Source organism: Hemitrygon akajei, chromosome 7 (genome assembly GCF_048418815.1).
Source record: "Hemitrygon akajei chromosome 7, sHemAka1.3, whole genome shotgun sequence".
Classification (NCBI taxonomy): domain Eukaryota; kingdom Metazoa; phylum Chordata; class Chondrichthyes; order Myliobatiformes; family Dasyatidae; genus Hemitrygon; species Hemitrygon akajei.
In genome coordinates, this window is record NC_133130.1 from 162,273,473 (window position 1) to 162,293,516 (window position 20,044).

Genomic DNA, 20,044 nt, shown 5'->3' on the forward strand with positions numbered 1-20,044 from the left:
TACACCTCCTCCCTCACTATCATTCAGGGCCCCAATCCTTCCAGGTGAGGTGACACTTCACCAGTGAGTCTGTTGGGTTCAGCTACTGATCTGGTGTGGCCTCCTGTATATTGGTGAGACCCAACGTAGATTGAGAGACAGCTTCACCGAGCATCTGTACTCCGTCTGCCCGAAAAAGCAGGATCTCCCAGTGACCTGCTATTTTAATTCCACTTCCCATTCCAGCATGTCAGTCCATGGCCTCCTCTGCTGTCGGGACGAGGCCACACTCTGGGTAGAGGAGCAACACCTTATATTCCGTCTGGGCAGTCTCCAACCTGATGGCATGAACATTGATTTCTAGAACTTCACCATACCCCATTCCCATTTCCCTCTCTCACCTTTTCTCCTTACCTGCCCATCAGCTCCCTCTGGTGCCCCTCCCCTTCCCATTCTTCCATGGTCTTCTGTCCTCTCCTACCAGATTCCCCCTTCTCCAGCCCTTTATCTCTTTCACCAGTCGACTTTCCAACTCTTTACTTCACCCCTCCCCCTCTCCCAGTTTCACCTACCACCTTGTACTTCCTCCTCCCCTCTCCCCACCCTCTTACTGACCTCTCATCCCTTTTTTCCGGTCTTGCTGAAGGGTCCCGGCCCGAAATGTCTTTGGTTTAACCTTTTCCACAGCTGCTACCTGACCTGTTGAGTTCCTCCAGCATTTGGTCTGTATTACGCTGACTTCCAGCATCTGCAGATTTTATCTTGTATGTCACAGTATGTTTCGATGTACATGTGACAAATAAAGCTAATATTTTACTTTTTCATTTGGCTTTATACATCATCAAACGTTGACCATTCACGCCTGTAGTTGATGTCACAACAGCTGAAGCCCAAGCACTGTTCCACGTGGTCCTCCTGAGCAACAGCCAGACAATCTAAAAATGTCTTGTTTATTCCAACTGTTTTCTATCTGTTAACCAATCCCCTAACCCAGAAAATGTATAATTTGCTAAACCACGAGGCATAATTGAACGTACAATTGTGTATATCCTGTCAAACTTACGGATTCTGCAGTAACTTTGGTTAAAGAACTGGACTTCCAATCGTAGAACAGTGTTCCAACCCAGTCTCCTTCATCAATGGCCTTCCTTTCATCGGAAGGTCTGAATAGTGGCATCTGCTAATGACTGCACAATGTTCATTTTCACTTGCAGCTCCTCAGAGGGGAGCTTATGGATGCTTTACACTTGGATTTCCAGAAGGTGTTTGATAAGGTGCCACCTAAAGGATTCATCCACAAGGGTACTTGGAGTTGAGGTAATGTATTAGTACAAATAGAGGGTCAACTGACCACTAGAAGGTGGAGAGTAGAGATAAATAGGTTATGCTGGCTGAGCAGAGTGTTGTAATAATTGGTGCTGGGCCCACAATTGTTCACCATCTACATTAACGATTTGGAAGGCGTTTAACTATCAAGTGCAAGAAATCTAAGCTTGCTGGTGACACTAAACTGAGTGGAAAACCAAATCGTGCAGAGGACATGGAGATGCAGCAGAGGGATATAGATAGGTTAAGTGAGCGGGCAAAGATTGGCAGACAGCGTTCAATGCTGATAAACGCAAGATCATGCATGTCTGAAGGAAAAATAGAAGATCGGCCCATGCTGACAAATCTTTTAAGGCAGAAAACATGTTGTTCTGCAGAGGGACTTGGGAGTGCTTCTGCATGAATCATGAAAGTTTGCACGTGCAACAGGAATCAGGTAAATGGAATGTTGGCAGGCATTGCTACAGGTATTGAATTTAAGAGCATGGAGGTTCTGCTGCAACTCTAGAGTGTACTGGTGAGGCCACACCTGAAGTTCTGGTCTCCTTACTTGAGGAAAGATGTACTGGCTTTGGAGATGGTGCAGAGGAGGTTCACCAGGTTGATTCTGGAAGATGAGAGGGTTATAACAATGAGAAGAGATTGGGACTGTACTCACTGGAATTCAGAAGAATGAGGGGGGATCTTATAGAAACATAAAATTATGAAAGGGACAGATAAGATAGAGGCTGGGAAATTGTAGCCTTTGGTAAGTGAGACTAGAACTAGCTGAAATAGTTTCAGGGTTCAGATTTAGGATGGAGAGGAGGAGAAACTGCTTTTACCAGAGAGGAGTGAATCCATGGAATTATTGCTTCCAGGGAAGCAATTGAAGCTAGCTCATTCAATATATTTAAGAGGCAGTTAAATTTTTGCATAGCAGGGGAATAGAGGGTCATGGTAGGTGCAGCTGAGTCCATGGCCTGAACAGCCATGATCTTATTGCATGGTGGAGCAGGTTTGATCGGCCACATGGTCTCATCCTGCTCCTTTTTCTAATGTTCCTACAAAGATGAAGCAGCCAGCATGCGGCAAGACGTGGACAATATTCAAGCATAGATTGATAAATGGCAATTAATATTGGGCCTCAAGGCTGCCAGGTAATACGTTTCTCCAACAGGAGAATATCTAACTACCTGTACTTGACTTTCAATGGCATTGCCATCACTGAGGGCCAACCAAAAACATCTTGGGAGCCCACCTCAATAAGCAGCTCTATTGGATCAGCTACACGAACATTGAAACACAAGAGACTGGGTATCCTTCTGTGAGTGACTCATATCCCAACACTGCAGAGTGCTGCTACCAACTCCAAGGCAGAAATCAGAGCACGCTGGAACATCCTTTGCTTTCTTGGATGAGTGCAGCTCCAACAACCACTCACGATAAAATGCCCCACCTGACTGGCTGTAACGACCACTGTCTGACAAATGCACAGCAGTTACAGCATCTGTCAAACAAGCCATTCTTTCACCAGAAAGGACAAGGCCTTTGGCTGAATGGGGACATCAACAGCTGCAGGCTTCCCTCCAAATCGCTCTCTAATCCCGATTTGGAAATACATGACCTTGATTGCCGCTGGACTTAATTCATGAGATACCCTGCTCCCTGGAAATAGGCCCAGAAACAATGGAGGTTCATGCATTTGGTTGATAGGAAGGGTAAGAGGCAAGCTCTGCTTCTGTACAAAGTTAAGACTCAACCCTGACCCAACCAGACCAGAGCCAAATCCAGGCCCTTGTATCTTCATCCTGATGGCTGTTACAGGATTTAACATCTATGCCACGTCCACATGAAGCCCCTCATACACTTACTCCCTCCCACACTGTCCAACTGAAGCAGAGGCCTCACCAAACTCTCCCAAATTCTGGACAACAATCAGTATCTGGTCCCCTGCCGAGAATCACTCAGAGTCAAACTTGGAAATCCAACAGCCAAAAGTTTACCCTCTCATCCTGAGTCAAGGTGCTCACCTGATCCCTGCCCAAGTTTCTCTGAAAGACAGTTGCCATCCATTGAGACCATCTCAATGTACCTGGACAAAGTAGTCGGACTTCCTCAGACCTGAATGGGGTCACCTGGCTCTTCATAGAACCACGTCATGCATGAACCAGCTGGGCCACACGCTGTGAGTTCTGGGCCACACGCTGTGAGTTCTGGGCAACCTTATGTGGGAGCACTTGGAAAGGCAAGGGAGGGGATTAGTGGAATATCCTTATGTAACAACCTGGGAAAGGTTTCACTGTTAATGTAATGGTTTCTCTGTAGTGCAGTGTTTGGGTTATGACTGGAGATAACAGGGGATTTGGAATGTGTACTGGCCAATGGCGGGGGGGGGGGGGGGGGTGTTATTCTTTCTTGTGTGCCCGAGAGAAGGTTTCGCGGTTTTTTGTTTGGCGGAAGATGGAGAGAGAAGATGCCAGAACAGGGAAGTCGTAGATTGCAGGACAGAGTGGACTCGGAATGGGGTCGGGAGTCGACGAAGCTGGGGGGGATCGACGGAGAACGAACAGACAGGAAAACTGTGAGCCCCAACACTGCGCATTAGATTGTTTCCTGAGAATGGGCCCTCCTTCTTTTCTGTTCTCTTTACTAGCCCTATAGTTAAATTAAGAATTATAAAGCTCAAGTCGCTTAATTGCATATTCTGTACGGTTTGTTATTTTGTGGTACTGATTTGTAACAGGGGACACCGTGCAGCATCCACCCAAACAAGATTTCTCAAGTTTGGCCGGGATGGAGGCTGTCTTCCCCCTAGATTAAGCCACTAGCCGAACCTGAGTGTTACACTTAGGTCAACTGGGAAAGATGAAGGGGAAAATAGACCAATTAGGCTTATAACCATATAACCATATAACAATCAAGGCATGGAAACAAGCCATTCCGGCCCTCCTAGTCCGTGCCGAACTCCTAATCTCACCTAGTCCCACCTACCCACACTCAGCCCATAACCCTCCACTCCTTTCCTGTCCATATACCGATCCAATTTTACCTTAAATGACACAACTGAACTGGCCTCTACTACTTCTACAGGAAGCTCATTCCACACAGCTATCACTCTCTGAGTAAAGAAATACCCCCTCGTGTTTCCCTTAAACTTTTGCCCCCAACTCTCAAATCATGTCCTCTCGTTTGAATCTCCCCTACTCTCAATGGAAACAGCCTATTCACGTCAACTCTATCTATCCCTCTCAAAACTTTAAATACCTCGATCAAATCCCCCCTCAACCTTCTACGCTCCAATGAATAGAGACCTAACTTGTTCAACCTTTCTCTGTAACTTAAGTGCTGAAACCCAGGTAACATCCTAGTAAATCGTCTCTGCACTTTCTCTAATTTATTGATATCTTTCCTATAATTCGGTGACCAGAACTGTACACAATATTCCAAATTTGGCCTTACCAATGCCTTGTACAATTTTAACATACATCCCAACTTCTGTGCTTCTATGCTGGAAAAATATTTAACAACTTTCTATTTAAAACCATGACTAAAATGCAGTTAAATTATTCATTTCATTCAAATGGAATATGATGTAGTCACTATCCAACATTCAAATGGAGAACTTCCTGCAGGAAAATATTAAAAGAAAAAAAAAATCACCAATACACCTTGAAAAGGTAGATCTGTTCCAACCAGTCTCAGTTTCTCTCTGGACGCACAAGTCACTGGAATCCGGAGCAACAAACAATCCGCAGGAGGAGCTCAGCAGGTCAGGCAGCATCTGAGGGGTAAAAGGAATTGTTGATGTTTCGGGTCAAGACTCTGCATGAGGCCTGGGTAGTCCTGGCACAGGATCTTGACCTGAAATGACAACTATTCTTTGTCCTGATACACAGATGCTGCTCAGACCCACCGAGATCTTCCAGGAGATTGTGATTCCATTTCAAACTCCCCAGTTCTCCCCGGCAGAGGAAGTAAGATCCAAAATACACACCAAAAAAGACAAAAGGACAAAGTAACTGTTCCCAAAAAAAATATTGCTGAGCAGTAAATGTGATACATAGAAAAGATACGAACATAGAAGAGAGGAGCAAACACTAGCGATTCAGTCCTTCAAGACTCTTCAATTCAATTCAGCACCGTGATCTAGCTTTCTTTCCATGTCCTTTGCTCCTAATTATCAGAAAAATACCCAAATCCTGCTTCAAAATGTTTAATGATTGGGTTCTCATGGTTTTCTGTGGTAGAGAATTTCACAGGTTTATCTGCTCTCTGGGAAATAAAATTCTCCTCATTGTGGTCTTAAATGGCTTATGCCTTATCCTTAGACCATAGTCCTGGACCTCCCAGCCAATGTGAACATTCCTCCTGTGTGTGACCTGTCCAGTTTTGTTAGAATTCTGTATGTTTCTAGACATGCCCTCTCAATCGTCTAAAGCCGTGTGACAACCTGTTTGTCCTAACTTTTCTTATGGAACACAGGCAATATAGCACAGTACAGACCCTTCGGCCCACAATGTTGTGCCAACCCTTAAACCCTGCCTCCCATATAACCCCCTACCTTAAATTCCTCCATATACCTGTCTAGCAGTCTCTTAAATTTCACTAGCGTATCTGCCTCCACCACTGACTCAGGCAGTGCATTCCATGCACCAACCACTCTCTGAATATAAAACTTTCCTCTAATATCCCCCTTGAACTTTCCACCCCTTATCTTAAAGCCATGTCCTCCTGTATTGTATTATGTCAGTACAGCCATCCACCAGGGATCAGTTGAGCTTGCTCCATAGTAAGAATGCCCTCTTCAGAAATGGAGAAAACTGCACATAGTACTGTCAGCAAAGATATCCCCACCGCTATACTTGCAGGCTTAATTACCTGCACAATTATCTTCAATGACTGATGAACCTTGGTCTCATGCATCTTGTTTTTCCTAATTTACTGCCATTCAAATAATGATCTGCCTTCCTGTTATTGCCACAGAAGATACCTCACATTACAATGCACCTGCCACGCAACCATCCACTCTCCCAGCCTGTGCAAATGTATCTGAACCTTTAACGCATCCTCAGGTCTCATCCCCTCCGCCAGCTTTGTGTCACCTGCAAACATGGAGATGTCAATTTAATTCCCTCATCCCAATCATTCATGCTGTGAGTTGCTGGGGTCCCAGCACCGATGCTTGTGAAAGCAGACTTAGAAAATGACTCCCTTTATCTCTAATCTGTTTCCAGTCAGGTGACAGCTATTTGTTGACAATACAGTGGCCTTGGTTGCAATAAAAATAAACTATATGAAAGCCCACCTTGGTTCTCAATTTTGAGAGAAATTAAGACAATTAATATTATGTCAGTCTTCTCCCTTTCAAGGCAAGCTAAAATGCTCTACATCTAATGAATTTTTTTTGAAGTATAGTCTATTGAGAAGGAAACACGGCATCCAATTTACGCATGCAAACAGCAACGTGATAACAACATATCTTTTCTCCCTCTATTTTGTCTGAGGAAAGATTTTGACAAGATAATGTCAATAACTCTCTTGCTCTTTTTCAAAACAGTGTTAATGATCTCAAGAAGGCAACTCTTTTGTAAAGGGTCAACTGAATGACTCAGCACATCAGAATTTTCCAGTGAACAGGTTACCATGCTTCCCACTGTGCCTCTGTAACGTGTAGGCCAAACGACAGCTTCTGCAAAGGTCATCTTCCAACTTAGTCTGCAACTAAATGTCTAAGCACAGTCAGAACCCAACTGGTCAAGATAATGGCCACAAAGGAGTTCAGTTCCCGTGGAAAATAATAAGAAAAGGCTGACGTTGCAGCAAATGATGTTGTTATGATGAAGGAAAGGTTCAATTAGAAAACAAGAACACAAGGAAGGAGAGAGGCAATGGGGCAGCTACAACATTTTGCTTTGGTTGATGTTTGTAATGTGATTGAAAGGACCCTGAAGCCAAAGGAAGCATTGAGCAATGATTGACAAGGAAGCGACAGACACAGCAGGGGGTTTATGAAGTCCAGCTCACATACCGGGGAGAGGTACAGAGTTTTTGAGAACAAGTCATAGACGGATGTTGAAAAAACACACCTGCGACAAATGCAAAAGTAAGTGCAGGACCACCAGACTCGAGAACTTACTTCCCCCAAACTGTCAGGTTAATCAACACCTCAACCCATTAACCCACCACCACTGCTTTGCCATTTCCTGTCAGAGTCACATGTACAGACTTGATGGATACACAATCAGTCTGTGCATACTAGCTAATCTTGTGCATTCATACGCATTGCGTTCTTTATGCTTTATTACGATTTTTGTACACTGCATCGGATCCAGAGTAACAAGCATGAATCTTGAAGACATGGCTAGAATTTCATTCTGCATGTGGAGTTGCAATAAACAGATGGGGCCCTTGATTACCTGGTAGTCTAAAATGGTCCAAATTACTGGGCAATCTACAGAGTCACATCACTGTAATGAAGGGGTTTAGAATTGTCCTAAAAAGAGTGTTGGATTCAGTCCTTAACAATTACAGCATCGTTAATGATAACAAACGCCACTAGTTGAGTGCAGGGAGTTCAGGGTACAAAAATATCTAAAGAACCCTTTTACATAAAAACAAAGTTACTTCACACCCTTAAAATAATAAAACGGTTCACAGGAGCATCATTTAACCCTGAAACATCCCTTAGGAACTGGGCTTTATGGAAATGCAAACAGACGTGAGATAGATCAGCTGATTGAGTGGTGTCACAACAACAACTTTGTAGTCAATGTCAGCAAGACCAAGAAATTGATCGTGGACTGCACGAAGGGAAAGTCAGGAGAACACACATCAGACCTCATTGAGGGGTCAGTAGTGGGAAGGATGAATCCGAAGACACATACTCAGTTTAGGACAGCTTTTTCCCTCAGATTTCTGACTGGTCCATGAACCTAACAACACTACCTTACTATTTCGCTTTCTTTTTATACTATTTATATTTCTTATTGTAACCTATAGTAATTTTTATGCATTGCATTGTACTGCTGCCAAAATACTGTGTGTAACATACTTCATGACATATGTCAGTGATTATAAGCCTGAGGTTCGAAGGAGTGGAGAAGATTGCGGAGGCAGTATGGGGTAAGGTCCTCGAAGGGAAGCAAAAATAAAAGATGAAAATTCACAAACTGAGACATGGCTCATCTGCAGTGGTGACTGTTATGGGCCAGGACATGGGCAGCGGAGGTTTGGGTGGCATCGAGTGCATAATAGCATCACGACAAAGTCCTGACATGAGAAGAATGGAATAGGCAAGTGTAGATCTGACATTGGGACAAAATGGTGGTTTTCAGTAGACAGCCAGAGTCTGGTAAACTTCCAGGACTCCAATCAAAACCTGTTCATTCTGGTCTCCATTGAAACCAGAGATGGAATTCTTCTCAAAGCTCACAAACTAAGAATCAGACACAAGCCTGCACCACACTTTAAGGCTTACACGGTGCACGTCTCTGTAAGAAGCTCGCTGGCTACTCTGACTACTTGTGACACTCACGTGTACCGATGCTTCAAATGAAGACATGCCCTCTTCTCATTGCTTCCATCAGAGAGGAGGTGCAGGAGCCTGAAGTCACACTCAACATTTTAGAAACAGCTTCTTTCCCTCCGCCTTCAGATTTCTGAACAGACAATGAACCTGTGAACACTGTTTGTATTCAAAAAGCAGGGATTTTTGTCACTGATAGTTGGTGAGAAATAAGGAGCAAGACCAATGAGAACTGATTTGATTACTGTGGTTTCAAGCATTCAGGCTTGGAGATGCAGTAACGGCCGGGAGTGAAAACGAAAATCTGATTGAAGGGGATCTGATTGAAACATATAAGATTATTAAGGGATTGGACACACTGGAGGCAGGAAGCACGTTCCCGCTGATGGGTGAGTCCAGAACTAGGGGCCACAGTTTAAGAATAAGGGGTAGGCCATTTAGAACAGAGATGCGGAAAAACTTTTTCACCCAGAGAGTGGTGGATATGTGGAATGCTCTGCCCCAGAAGGCAGTGGAGACCAAGTCTCTGGATGCATTCAAGAGAGGGTTAGATAGAGCTCTTATAGATAGTGGGGTCAAGGGATATGGGGAGAGGACAAGAACGGGGTACTGTTTGTGTATGATCAGCCATGATCACAGTGAATGGCAGTGCTGGCTAGAAGGGCCAAATGGCCTACTCCTGCACTTACTGTCTATTGTCTATTGAAAATGATTTCACTATGGAGAATTTCAAGGGATTGACAATCATCCTAAATATTACAATGAAAATAAAGATTTGGAGAATGAAATTGTCAAAAGCATTGTATGAAGGTAGACCATTATCTATGCTAGGTGTCTGCACTGACTCAGTTCGTTGACAGTTAATCAAAAGAACACAGCAGTGTACAATAGATGAATTCTTCTGTTGATAACTACGGTATTAGGAACAACTGTGTGTAGTACTATAGTAGGAGTAGTTAATGTTCTAATTTGTTCTGTATTTCATTTAAATACATTCTTTGTTACTCATTTAAATGGTAGTTTATCTTTTTTATATGTTTTTAACTATTTCCATGAAACTAATTGGGCCAAAATGTACTGGTCCTGATGTGTCGCTATGAATCGGAATCTACTGTGTATATATTTCCTAGTATAACTTTTTGTACATTTATGGATTGCACTCTATTGCTGCCGCAAAGCAACAAATTTCATGACGAATGTCAGTGAAAATAAACCTGATTCTGACCCTGACCTTAAAGCAAGGTTTTGAAATGGTACGAAGGATGTGGCATCCTCTCCACATTACAGTCACCTGCACTATGACAGCGGTGCTCACTCAACACTCCGAGCGACACTCAACAACACAATGCAAGATAGTCCTCCTTCGACCCTTCCCAATTTCCCAAAACTCAATGTGACAACCGGGTGAAACGGGAGGGAAGAACATTGGGGCAGGAATAGTAGCTGGGTAAGACTTTACTGAAGTCAAATTAAAGGAGGACGTGAGCTACAGTGAGGATGTTTAAAAACTGACCACGCAGAGGGCAACGTATCGATCATGATGGAATTGCCATCACAATTATACGCGGCTGGGTAGATGGACCCGACAGCCTGTATTCATAACTTTACTATTTACCAGTCAATGGGGTCATGGCTGATCTCTGTTCTATAACCTATAATGTGATGATTTTATGTCCAGCAAATCTCTTGGCTCTCTATCTCTATATGATTAATTAAGACCAAATCCTTTTTCACCGAGGCATTCTACAATTCATCCCAACTTATTTTCACACTATGTCCACACCCCTCCACCCCACAGCAGAACGCCTGGGTTTTGGATAACACCGAAGAGGTTTAGAGGGAATATAAGGAAGGGTGTTTTCACACAGGGGGTGGCTGGAATCTGGAAAGCATTGGCTGAACGTGTGGTGGACGCACGCACCCTCGCAACATCTAACTGTTAGCTGGGCGAGTACTTGACTGTCAGTGCAGAGAACACCACGGACCAAGGGTTGGAAAATGGGACAAGACTGGATGGGCACAGACAAGGTGGGCTGAAAGGCTATTTCTGTGCTGTAGAAATCCCAACAAGTTCCTAAATACCCAAGCGTTAGCCACCAGGAAAAGGAAGGTAGTAGACCGAACACGCTTTGGTCATTCTTACTTGGGTTGGGCTGCAACAAGACTTCAGTCTGCCGGAGGATCTTCTCTGTCCAGTTCTTGGTGCTGTCAGCCCGGCTCAGAAGGTTCTCAAAGTGAGCGTCCAACTCAGTTTTCTCTGCTTGCCCCAGCTTCTCTTCGGTGAACTGGGGTGAGGGTCAGAAAACATGAGAGAGGAACAATATTAGAGAAACACACGCCCACGTACTGGCACGCTCAAACCAGAGTCTACCAGCAAGAAATGAAAATAAATCATTCCTTAACTATTCAGAGACAAGAAGATGTCAAAGTGTTCACTAAGAAATGATGCATTATATCAGTCAGGAGGAATGGGGAAAATCCCACTAGTCAATAGATAATAGACAATAGGTGCAGGAGTAGGCCATTCGGCCCTTCAAGCCACCACCACCATTCAATGTGATCATGGCTGATCATCCACAATCAGTACCCCGTTCCTGCCTTCTCCCCATATCCCTTGACTCCGCTATCTTTAAGAGCTCTATCTAACTCTTTCCTGAAAGCATCCAGAGAATTGGCCTCCACTGCCTTCTAAGGCAGAGCATTCCACATATCCACCACTCTCTGGGTGAAAAAGTTTTTCCTCAACTCTGTTCTAAATGGCCTACCCCTTATTCTTAAACTGTGGTCTCTGGTTCTGGACTCACCCATCAGCGGGAACATGTTTCCTGCCTCTAGCATGTCCAATCCCTTAATAATCTTATATGTTTCAATCAGATCCCCTCTCATCCTTCTAAATTCCAGTGTATACAAGCCCAGTCGCTCCAATCTTTCAACATATGACAGTCCCACCATCCCGGGAATCAACCTCGTGAACCTACGCTGCACTCCCTCAATAGCAAGAATGTCCTTCCTCAAATTCGGAGACCAAAACTGAACACAATACTCCAGGTGTGGTCTCACCAGGGCCCTGTACAACTGCAGAAGAACCTCTTTGATCCTATACTCAACTCCCCTTGTTATGAAGGCCAACATGCCATTAGCTTTCTTCACTGCTTGCTGTACCTGCATGCTTGCTTTCATTGACTGATGAACAAGGACACCTAGATCTCGTTGTACTTCCCCTTTTCCTAACTTGACACCATTCAGTTAGTAATCTGCCTTCCTGTTCTTGCCACCAAAGTGGATAACCTCACATTTATCCACATTAAACTGCATCTGCCCATTCATCCAACCTGTCCAAGCCACCCTGCATTCTCCTAACATCCTCCTCATATTTCACACTGCCACCCAGCTTTGTGTCATCTGCAAATTTGCTAATGTTACTTTTAATCCCTTCTTCTAAATCATTAATGTATATTGTAAATAGCTGCGGTCCCAGCACCGAGCCTTGCGGTACACCCCACTAATCACTGCCTGCCATTCCGAAAAGGACCCGTTAATCCCTACTCTTTGTTTCCTGTCTGCCAACCAATTTTCTATCCATGTCAGTACCCTACCCCCAATACCATGTGCTCTAATTTTGCCCACTAATCTCCTATGTGGGACCTTATCAAAGGCTTTCTGAAAGTCCAGGTACACCACATCAGTACTGAAGACTACTGATCAATCACCCAGTTTACATATTGAATATGCTGTTTCTTTTGTACAAAAATGATAGAGGCTGCTTAATTAATATCATGGTACAAACAAAAGATCCTCATCACCCAATACATCAATAGTGGGGGGGGGGGGGGGGTCACAATGGCACAATCGATCAGAGGTTAAAGCTAAAGTCTGTCCCGAGCCTTACAGGCTCATCAGGCCGGAGCCTATGCCGGTTTCCGTGGGGTGAAGCGACTGAGAGTACAAGACCCTCCCCTCCACCCCCCCCCCCCCCCCCCGGATAGGACGCCAGTCTATCGTGAGGTTAACCCCCAGCATTTTGCCGGTGCCCATTTTCAGCTGGGTGGCCTGGAGCAATGTGTGGTTAAGTGCCTTGTTCAAGGACACAACACGCTGCCTCCGCTGGGGCTCGAACTCATGACCTTCAGATCGCTAGTCCCACACCTTAACCACTTGGTCACGCAGATCAGGGGTTTGCAAACATTTTTATGCCATTGACCCTGGCCATTAACTGCAAGGTCCGTGGACCACAGGTTGGGAGTCCCTGCATTAGATAGTGCAGCAGCCTTGCAGCTCCAATGATGCAGGTTTGATCCCAACCTCAGGTTCTCTCTTTGTTGAATTTACCACACGAGTTTTCCTAGGTGCCCTGGTTTCCTCTCAGAGATGCGCAGGTTGGTGGGTTTATTGGCCACTGTACGTAGGTGGATGGTAGGAGAGTTGGGGGGAGTTGAGGGCTGCTACACAAAGAAATTGTTGAATGGGGTTGATGGGAATGTTACTGGGAGTCGGCATGGAACTGGTGGGTCAAACAACTTCCTTCCATGTCATGAGGAAATATGAATAATATGAATTCTCTGTTAAATTCAGCACCGTCACTCCACAACATACTGTCTGTCACCCATCAGGCATTGCTCCAATCCAGAGCTTCCTAATTCTTGGTAAAATGTGCTTCGGTAGTTTCAGGTGTTTAAACTTTGAAGTCACGGCTCCCATGTGAGAGAAAGGAGATGGTGAAATTTGTGGGGCGACTGTTTCCCAGATGAGCCCCTCCTACAGAGCTGGGGAAGGGGAAACTAAAAGAAAATGATTGACAATGGGCAATTTGAGTCTCAAGTTGCAATCATCTTACAACTAAGCCGTGGAAGAGAGACACACACGTACATAATGACAGGAAAGGGCACTTTATTACTGCTTCCCTGAAGAACATCTCTTCCTGAACCCTATTAAACTTGCAAGTTAAAAGTCACAGAGAATATACCCTTTAAGCTAAAGTCTGGTGAAAGAGGCTGCAATCAGAATCAGGTTTATTATCACTGTCATGGGACATGAAATTTGTTAACTTAGCAGCAGCAGTTCAATGCAATACAAAATATAGAAGAGAAAAAACAAATCGATTACAGTATACATATATTGAACAGATTAAAAGTCATGCAAAAACAGAAATAATATATATTCTAAAAGTGAGGTAGTGTTCATGGGTTCAATGTCCATTTAGGAATCGGATGGCAGAGAGGAAGAAGCTGTTCCTGAATCGCTGAGTGTGTGCCTTCAGGCTTCTGTACCTCCTACCTGATGGTAACAGTGAGAAAAGGGCATGCCCTGGGTGCTGGGGGTCCTTAATAATGGCTGCTGCCTTTCAGAGACACTGCTCCTTGAAGATGTCCTGGGTACTTTGTAGGCTAGTACCCCAGATGGGGCCGACCAAATTTACGACCCTCTGCAGTTTCTTTCTTTCTCCCACTGCTCCTTATTGGGAGTCAGTGGTTGAGTATAAATGTAGTCAGTTTGAGTGTTTATCCAGAAACGTGACCTTCACTCCCCAAGATTACTCACTGGATTACTGTTTCACAAAGTACACGGGCTACATCTGCCCAATAGATATCTAAATGAGTTGTGTGAATGTTATGGACTTATACATTTGATAAAAGGCACAGGTGGCAGGTGTTACTAGTCTTCAATAAATAATTGGCACATGTTCTGAAGCTCCCAATGTTTCCTAGACTTCATTTAATGCAATATTCACTGACTCTACAATGATTCCACACAGCTCGACTCTCAACATATGTAAACCTCTTTACACCAGGCAACTTTCAAATGATCACAAAATGTGTGGGAGTCCCTACACTAATTAATGGGTGGGTGGGAAGGATAATTCTTGGACTAACAGCACAAACAGTATGATACCGAGAGGTCAGAGATAGTCTCAAACAGAGAATAAACTTTCTGTTAAAGGTAGACCATGAAATCAAGTTTTTAAATACTCAATGTAACCACCTTGACAGGGAGCAGGAAACATTGAGGCAACTGGTTCATTAAATAATGTCAAGGGCTTCCTTTCAATGGTAACAAACTCCATTCGGTGTTCTCTTATCCAAAGCCCAGCTGATGTCAATATTGCCCAAGACAGACTAGCCTCAACACTTTTATTACACGACACCCTTAAACATTCCAAAGGACTACAAGCAGTGACTCTGAAAGGAACTTTGATACCAAGCTCCAGAAGATGATGCATCATGTACCAAGCAGAGTGCAAGAGATTGTAGCTTCTAGCTGAGTACGTGAGGGAGCATCTCCCCAAGTCCTGGCTGCACTTCAGCCCCACTCTCCGATCTTCGGCCACAAGGTGCAGAGGGAAGTGAGTCATTTGGCCGGTTTGTCCCTGGGCCTGGTCAAGATGGCCACGCACAGGTCAAGCCGGGGGGCAGTCAAGGGTTTTGTCTAAGCCAACTGCCTGCCCCTTTTCTGGGGGTTACGTCCACGTGCCCTTGGAGAACAACACACTTCATCCGCGGGTACTGTGGGGGATATCTGGGACCGGTGGCTGCCTTAGGGGCTCGAGCGCATGCTGGATAGCGGTGACTGGTTATAATCTGAAACTGTAGATAGTGCGTAGCATGAAGTACTGTAACACCATGTTAACGTAATACTGTAATCAGTGAATGAGCCGCCTTTGGGAAAGGGGAATGAAGACTACCGAACAGCTCCGAGACGAGCAGCAACAGCTTGGTCAATAAAATAGCTTTAAGGCGCATCCAAAGCTGAAGCATGAAGACAAGATACAGCTGTCAATGGAGAGAGGAAAATCAGCTACCACACACATAAAAGTGATAACAAGCGACAATTAATTTTGTTTGGATAAACATGCAAGAAAATAGAGGTGTAACACAGTTTCTATTCGCTAACATGATTAGCTAGTAAGATCATCCCACCAGCCAGCACAGCACGGCACATCACAAGGGCAGGTTTCCTGACAGGTGATACCTCAGCTCTTAGGTTTTGAGTTGCACACACCCTCTTCTCAGACTCTCCGTTCAGACAGGCGTCTGAGTTTTTACACTGACGATGCCGGCCCACGTGCAGCAAGGTGGATGGGTACGTTTTGCTGCATGGAGCTTTCAGCTTTTCTGCAGCTGCTAGTGCGCCAACGGTCGGAGTTTTAATTCCTGCCGCTGTCTGGAAAGGAGTTTGTATGCTCCCCCCCCCCCCCCACCCCCATGACCGCATGGATTTCCCCCACCCACTTTACAAAGGCGTACAGATCCGCACAGGTTTGTAAGTTGTGGGCATGCTATGTTGTCGCCAGAAGCACGTTCGCACTTGCGGGCCGCCCCCAGCACATATTCACACTGTGCTGGTCATTGATGCAAACGCTGCATTTCACAAAATGCCCTGATGTTTATGAGACAAACAAAGCTAATCTTTACCCTCAGTAAAATAGCTTGAAGTTCCATTCAGGAACCAAAACTAAACATTCAGCGTCCATTAGCAAGTGACCTCACATCTCACTGCCTGATGAGAGGAAGGTCATTCATGACGCTACTAAATTAGGACATTGCCCTAAAGAACTCCTGTAGCTGATAAGATGGTTGGTTTCCAAATACCCATAGTCATTTCCCCTTTGTGCTAGATTGCCAGCTGTTCAAAGTAAATTTAATATCAAAGTACAAATATGTCACCATAAACCACCCTGAGATTCATTTTCTTGTGGGCATACTTAATAAATTCAATTACCATAATAGAACCAATGAAAGACTGCACCCAACAGAGTGGAGTCCCAGTGTGCAAAAGAGAACAAACCGTACAAATACAAAAATAAATTTAAAAATGCAATAAATATGAGATGAAAAATCCTGGAAAGCGAGTCCATTGGTTGTGGGAACAGTTCAGTGATGCGGCGAGTGAAGTTATCCTCCATTGGTTCAGGAGCCTGATGGTTGAGGAGTAGTAACTGTTCCTGAACCTGGTGGTGTGGGTCCTGAGGCTCCTGTACCTCCTTCCTGACGGCAGCAGCAAGAAGAGAGCATGGCCCAGGTGGTGGGGGTCCCTGATGATGGATGCTGCTTTCCAAATAACAACACTCTGTGCAGATATGTGCAATGGTAGGGAGGGCTTTGCCAGAGACGGACTGGGCCATATCCACTACTTTTCATAGGATTTTCCACTTATACTCTCCATGATCAATAGACGTTTAATTTTAACTGTGTGTGTGCCTGGTTACGTACTATTGCAACATTAGGAACAGTTTTCTCTCACGTCTGGAATTCAACTTCTGTCCATTCTTAGACCAAGGACACGGTGAAGTCTGGAGTGGTGTGATCCTGATGAAGTGCAAACTGAGGACCAGGGCTCAGGTTACGGCTGAACCAGTGTCACTGAGAGCACTGGGATTGTCTCGTTTTGTTTTTGAGGACAGGACGTACTGTGCAAATTTTTCACATTGTTGATAAGATGCCGGTGACCGTAGTAGCACAGCGCGCCGCGGCCAGACACTTAGACAGCTCCTGAGCCCAAACCTTCAGACCACAGCCAAATGTTGAGGAGTTCTCTATAACAGATGCCCAGCTGTTACAAACAAACAGCTCCAAAACAAGCAATGTTACTGTTTGATAATATGGCCAGTAGTATTGAAGTTAGATAACACATAATGTAATACTGAAGTTAGATAAAATATTGTTGTTCCTTTTCACACAACATTATGATGAGTATATATAGGGTGAATACCTGCAGGCTTTTTCTCCTCAGGTTGGGTGAGACTAGAACTAGAGGTCATAAGCCTAGGGTGAAAGATGAAACGTTTAAGGGCAACCTGAGGGGAACTTATTTGCCAGAGGGTGGTGAGAGTGTGGAACGAGCCACAGTGGATGTGGCTTCAGTTGTAACATTTAGGTACACGGATGGGAGGGTTGTGGAAAGCGATGGTCGGTGGAGGTAGATGGGAATAAGAGGAAGACCAGACCAGTATAGTGTAGGTGAGCTGAAGGTCCTGTAGTTCTATAACTCCATGGCATTTTTGTGGCCCTGGATATAGATGCAACTAGGCAAGCATTACTGATTCCCGACACTGACAGGGGGTAACTACTCTCCACCAGCTTCACACTCATTGGTACTGATGCCAGCTCTTTACTGCAGCTTCATTAACCATATTCAAAGTCTGCAGCTGGATAGGTAGGACTTGAGCATGTCTCCAGATCCTAAATCCAGATCACAGTAAAACAACCATAGATCTAATATTCCCTACACTGACTCAAGGGCAAAACCAAAATGGAACCAGTCTCCACTTTCAATGTCAAGGCAACCAGGGGCCAATCAACTGACTGCTTACTATGGGGTGTATGCCTCAGGTGCCAATGCAACAACACTGCTCACTCAGTAAGCCATTGACATTTGATGTGTCCGGGCTCACATTGATTTTCCTTTACAGTCAATCTGAAAGTGCTTCTCTGATTTATTTGGATCATTCTGGGCAGTTAAAGTAGCACTTGTTTCTAATTTAAATTCGTATAAAATGACAAAATAAAGAAAACAGATGTTCTTTAGATTTGTCCCTATAACAGCATCCTGGTGACCAACATTTCAAGTTCCCAGATCAGACGAGTTAGCAACAGAACCACATTAGTCATCAGAAAGGCTTCAGGGTGATGTTTCACAAACAAGGCTTTCCTATAACGAGCGCTGGCTGGCTCCAGAGATTATAATCCGACAGAGGATGGAGTTTTTAATAATACATGAGCTGGGGTGTCACCTGTTCAAACATACAGGAGAGTGCCATTACATTACACATTTTCATGCCTTACAGGCAAAGGGCTCTTTTGAATATTTTAAAGTAGCATTTTTATTGAGGTTGCTTCAATAATACCATTGCTTTTCTTTGTAAACATAAACCAATAAGATTGCAAGGACTACACTGCAGAAAAAGATAGATGTGCAGAGACAGAATCTTGGCAACAATGGATCCAAACAGAACGCAAGATCCCAGATCTGATACTTAAGAATTAATTTTGTGTTGCTAAAGTTGCAATTTAAATGCAGGCTATTATCATCGACAGTGACTGCACAGATGCCATTAGCTTTGAAGAACACGATTTATGTATGAAATGGAATTTATTTAATTTATCTTTATCTATCTACTGCGTGGAATAGGCCCTCCGAGCCTTGCCACTCTGCAACCCCCCACTTTAAACCCTAGCCTAATCATGGGACAATTAACAATGGCCAAATAACCTACCAACTGGTACATCCTGTGGGAGAACCGCCTTACAGACCGCGCGCTGGGATCTGAACCCAGGTGTAAAGCGCCGTGCTAACCACTATGCTAGCATGCCACCCAGTTATTCTCCTCTGACTCCAGGGAAAAATTCAAAGCAGCTGTTCAAATTATCCAGCGCGCGCACACACACAACGGGCTGAATGGCCTCCTCTTGTCTTTGCAAGTGTCTATGGTTGCTTCCCTCCATTAATACAATTCAAAAAGCCAAATTTACAGAAGTCATTGAGGCAAGGAGTCACGTAGCACAGAAACCAGTGTGTCAGTCCACTGTATCCATGACAACCAAGTGCTTTTTAACACTAATATTTTATTCTACCCACAATCCCATTGCATGCCCCAAGTTCTACCACTCATTTTACACTCTGTGGCAGGGATTTCCAACCTTTTTTGAGATTAAGCAAGGGGTCTGTGGACCCCAGGTTGGGGATCCCTGATCTAGGGGCCATATAATTAACCTAATACACGTTCACAGCTCTTGGGAGGAAACTGGAGCACCCAGAGGAAAATCACTTGTAAAGGAACAATAATGCTCAGGAAAAGTAGAAACAATTTCCAACTCACTTGAAAAATAAGTCAATCAAAAGATCATTCATTGTACAAGAGATGTGGTTGCAAATTTCAAATGTTTCAGCACACATCAGGTGATTGGAAAGAATTAGCACAGAAGCAGTCAGAACACAAGGTTGAAGGAATAGGTATTGGGCAGAAACACCACTTGGCTGCCTCTATGCCATAACTCCCATATGGTCTGTTATAAAATATTGTGAAGTGGTGTTTTCATAAAGAAAGCTAATTTTTTCACAATTTTTTTTATTACAGTTCAGGAACAAGTCCCACAGTCATCTTCATGTTGATTAAGTCATGATTCTGATTTCAGAGGGCAGATTGTTAAATGTGCTCATGCCAGATTTAAACACACGAAATGACTCCGGGTTGAACTTGGATGTCCCTATTACTTGCCAGCTCTTCCTCCCTTTCAC

The 20,044-nt window shown here is 44.3% G+C and overlaps 1 protein-coding gene across 6 annotated transcripts in view; it reads right to left on the reverse strand.

Moving 5' to 3' along the window:
- Positions 1–20,044, reverse strand: part of LOC140731117 (endophilin-B2-like) — a 114,828-nt gene that overhangs the window by 65,921 nt on the left and 28,863 nt on the right. For all 6 annotated transcript variants that reach the window (XM_073052425.1, XM_073052424.1, XM_073052423.1 and 3 more), the window contains exon 2: positions 10,956–11,097. In XM_073052425.1, coding sequence (XP_072908526.1) covers positions 10,956–11,097 — 142 coding nt within the window. The remainder of the gene's footprint in view (positions 1–10,955; positions 11,098–20,044) is intronic.